At 41.0% G+C, this 2,512-nt stretch overlaps 1 protein-coding gene across 1 annotated transcript in view; it reads left to right on the top strand.

Moving 5' to 3' along the window:
• The window catches only part of LOC107089930 (interferon-induced protein with tetratricopeptide repeats 5-like), an 18,243-nt gene that overhangs the window by 11,040 nt on the left and 4,691 nt on the right, over window positions 1-2,512 (top strand). The window contains exon 4 of the mRNA XM_015382994.1: window positions 2,200-2,206. Coding sequence (XP_015238480.1) covers window positions 2,200-2,206 — 7 coding nt within the window. The remainder of the gene's footprint in view (window positions 1-2,199; window positions 2,207-2,512) is intronic.

Genomic DNA, 2,512 nt, shown 5'->3' with positions numbered 1-2,512 from the left:
CAAATTCAAAGAATTGTTCCATAAAATCTGTTCATAAGTTTTCAGTTGATCCTGCTAACAAACCAACAAAATTCCCTTTTCTTTTGTTTTTGTCTTGAATAAAATGGCTGGTTATCATCCCGCAGCAGCGTGTCGCAGATATTTTTTATTTATGCCCAATTGTGAAGCGTGGTCTGCGCTATGTTATTCCACGCCACAACGCAAGAAAGAAAATCACAAACTAACTAGGATTGTGGGCATCCATGGGTTGGTTTGACGAGCTTGTTCGCCATCTACAACCCGTCATCCAATGCTGGACGATGCACGGTTCACCTGTGAGTGTTCCCCAAAGACCGGCCGTGGCGCTGCGTGTTTTGGCTTCGGGTGCAAACCAACAGACCGTCGCACAGAGCTACAAACTAGCCTCCTGTACGCCGCCTGGCATAGTGTCCGAGGTGGACGGCGCTACAGCCAGAGTTTCTGCCGTTAGGTACCAAACAGGAAATGCGCATAGTGTAGAGCGGATGTAGAATTGACCAATCAGAGGCCTCTTGTCTGCGGCGCTGTCTGCAGTCACCTACAATTTTGGGGAGGTGCGTCAGAGTGTCTGCGGAAGGCGGGGGGTTGTGGGGGCACATATTAGCGATAACTGCGACACACAGACGACCTGGTTTCTGAGCGTAAACCAGGCTTGAGGCTGTCAATAGTCACTGCTGCCACCCTCTGGTTTAGTGGGGAACTGCTTGTTCCGCCAAATATCTCACAATGTTAGAGAATCTCTAAAAATTTCTGTATCCAGATTATGATGTGGATCATCCCCAACCTTTAATGGATTGTTATTTTGCATGAGGGACACCTCAGATTTCATTCAAATCTGTACATAACTTTTCAAATGATCCTTTACACACACAGACAGACAAACTCCCCCAAAACATTGTAAAGAAATCACAACCTGCAGGTAAAACTGCAGCCAATGATTTCTCCTGGCTGCCACCTGATTTATATAAATGAATGATTAACAGGCTTCTGCAGCACTTTTAGGCTGCTAAGGAGGTCATGCAGTTATTTGAATCAGGTGTGCTGCAACAGAGACACAATGCAAACATTAGAGATGATCCATTTTGTTATCCAGTGAGCGGAAATAAGAAAGCAGGTTTGATGGGATCAGTGTTCTGAGGGGATTCGATCTTAGCTTTGCCATTAGACCCCCTCTGCAGCCACGCTCACGCCGCCTAGCACCCACTTCCTGGCCCGCTCAGCCCACTCGCTGCCTTGTTTGCATCCGTCCGTAGGACTCCACAGCTTTTTAAGCGGTCAAGAGTGGCTGTTTCTAAAGCGTTTTGTGACTGTAGCTCCAGCAGGCATTTGATGTCGTAGATGCAGGATCGATGCCTGATTTGTAGCGTTCTGAAAACAAAGCTGTATGAGGTCGCTGCAGCTAAGCACTGTTAATGATGGAGCGCTAATTTGACTGTGATCTGGTTGAACTGTAAAGCGCCTTGAGATGACATGTGTTGTGAATTTGCGCTATAGGAATAAACGGAATTGAATTTAAATTGAATTGAATGTGCTCCATCTAACCTGATTCACTAAAGTGTAAAAAGATTTTTCTGTGAGATTTGACTACTTTGTTTTTATTTTGGATAAAATCCTAATGGATTTGCATCATCAATTGGTCTGAAAACTCTCCAATTTCTCTAAATAAGTAAAAAGCTAATTTGATCCCAAACTCTTCCAGATAAACTTTGGTTTACAAACACAAAATCCATCCTAAACGTTTTTAAGTTTCCCCTTCCTCTTTGTACATAGAATTTTAGTTTAATTGAGTTTCACTAGTTTTATTTAAGAGTTTTAAACTGAAATATGTTTGACTTGGAGCTGAATGATTTTTGTTAATAAACTCTTATATTTTGAACAGAAGTTGTGGTGAATTTATTCCATATATGTGCAGAATTAACTGTTTGACCACTATTAGAGCTCGAATCACTCTTTTTTTATTTATTGTTCTAACACACAGTTAGTAGGGCTGTGTGTCATAAACAGTATATAACAGCCGAAATAATAATTTTTACCACCCCTACTGGAGAGGACAATAAACATCTTAAAGTATCAGAAAATATGAATTGCCAGCTGGCTGGGAATTAAATATACAGCTATTCACAACAGTAATAAAACTGATTTGCTAATGGCTCGTGGTTTTTGAACTTTGACCTTATCTAGATTTCAGGTTTGGTCAAACAGGTTTTTGTAGCCCTGAAATATCTGAAGGGTCATGGAGATGTAAGCATATAAATCTCTGGAATGTGACTGAGACACATAAGTTAAAGGTTTTTGTTTGGCCCCTAGTTAAAAGACAAATGGTCACATTATTTATCCAATGTGAGAAATGAAACCGTTCCTATCAGTAAGAATCTGTTTTTCCATCAAGCAGAAATAGAAACTGTTTCATTTTATCTTTCGAGTTGCAGAAGTTCACTGTTTTTCCATCAAGCAGAAATAGAAACTGTTTCATTTTATCTTTCGAGTTGCAGAA

Source organism: Cyprinodon variegatus, unplaced genomic scaffold, assembly GCF_000732505.1.
Source record: "Cyprinodon variegatus isolate N-32 unplaced genomic scaffold, C_variegatus-1.0 Scaffold272, whole genome shotgun sequence".
NCBI classification, from domain to species: Eukaryota; Metazoa; Chordata; class Actinopteri; order Cyprinodontiformes; family Cyprinodontidae; genus Cyprinodon; species Cyprinodon variegatus.
Note: the sequence above shows the minus strand (reverse complement) of the source record. Positions and strands in the feature narration are given on the sequence as shown.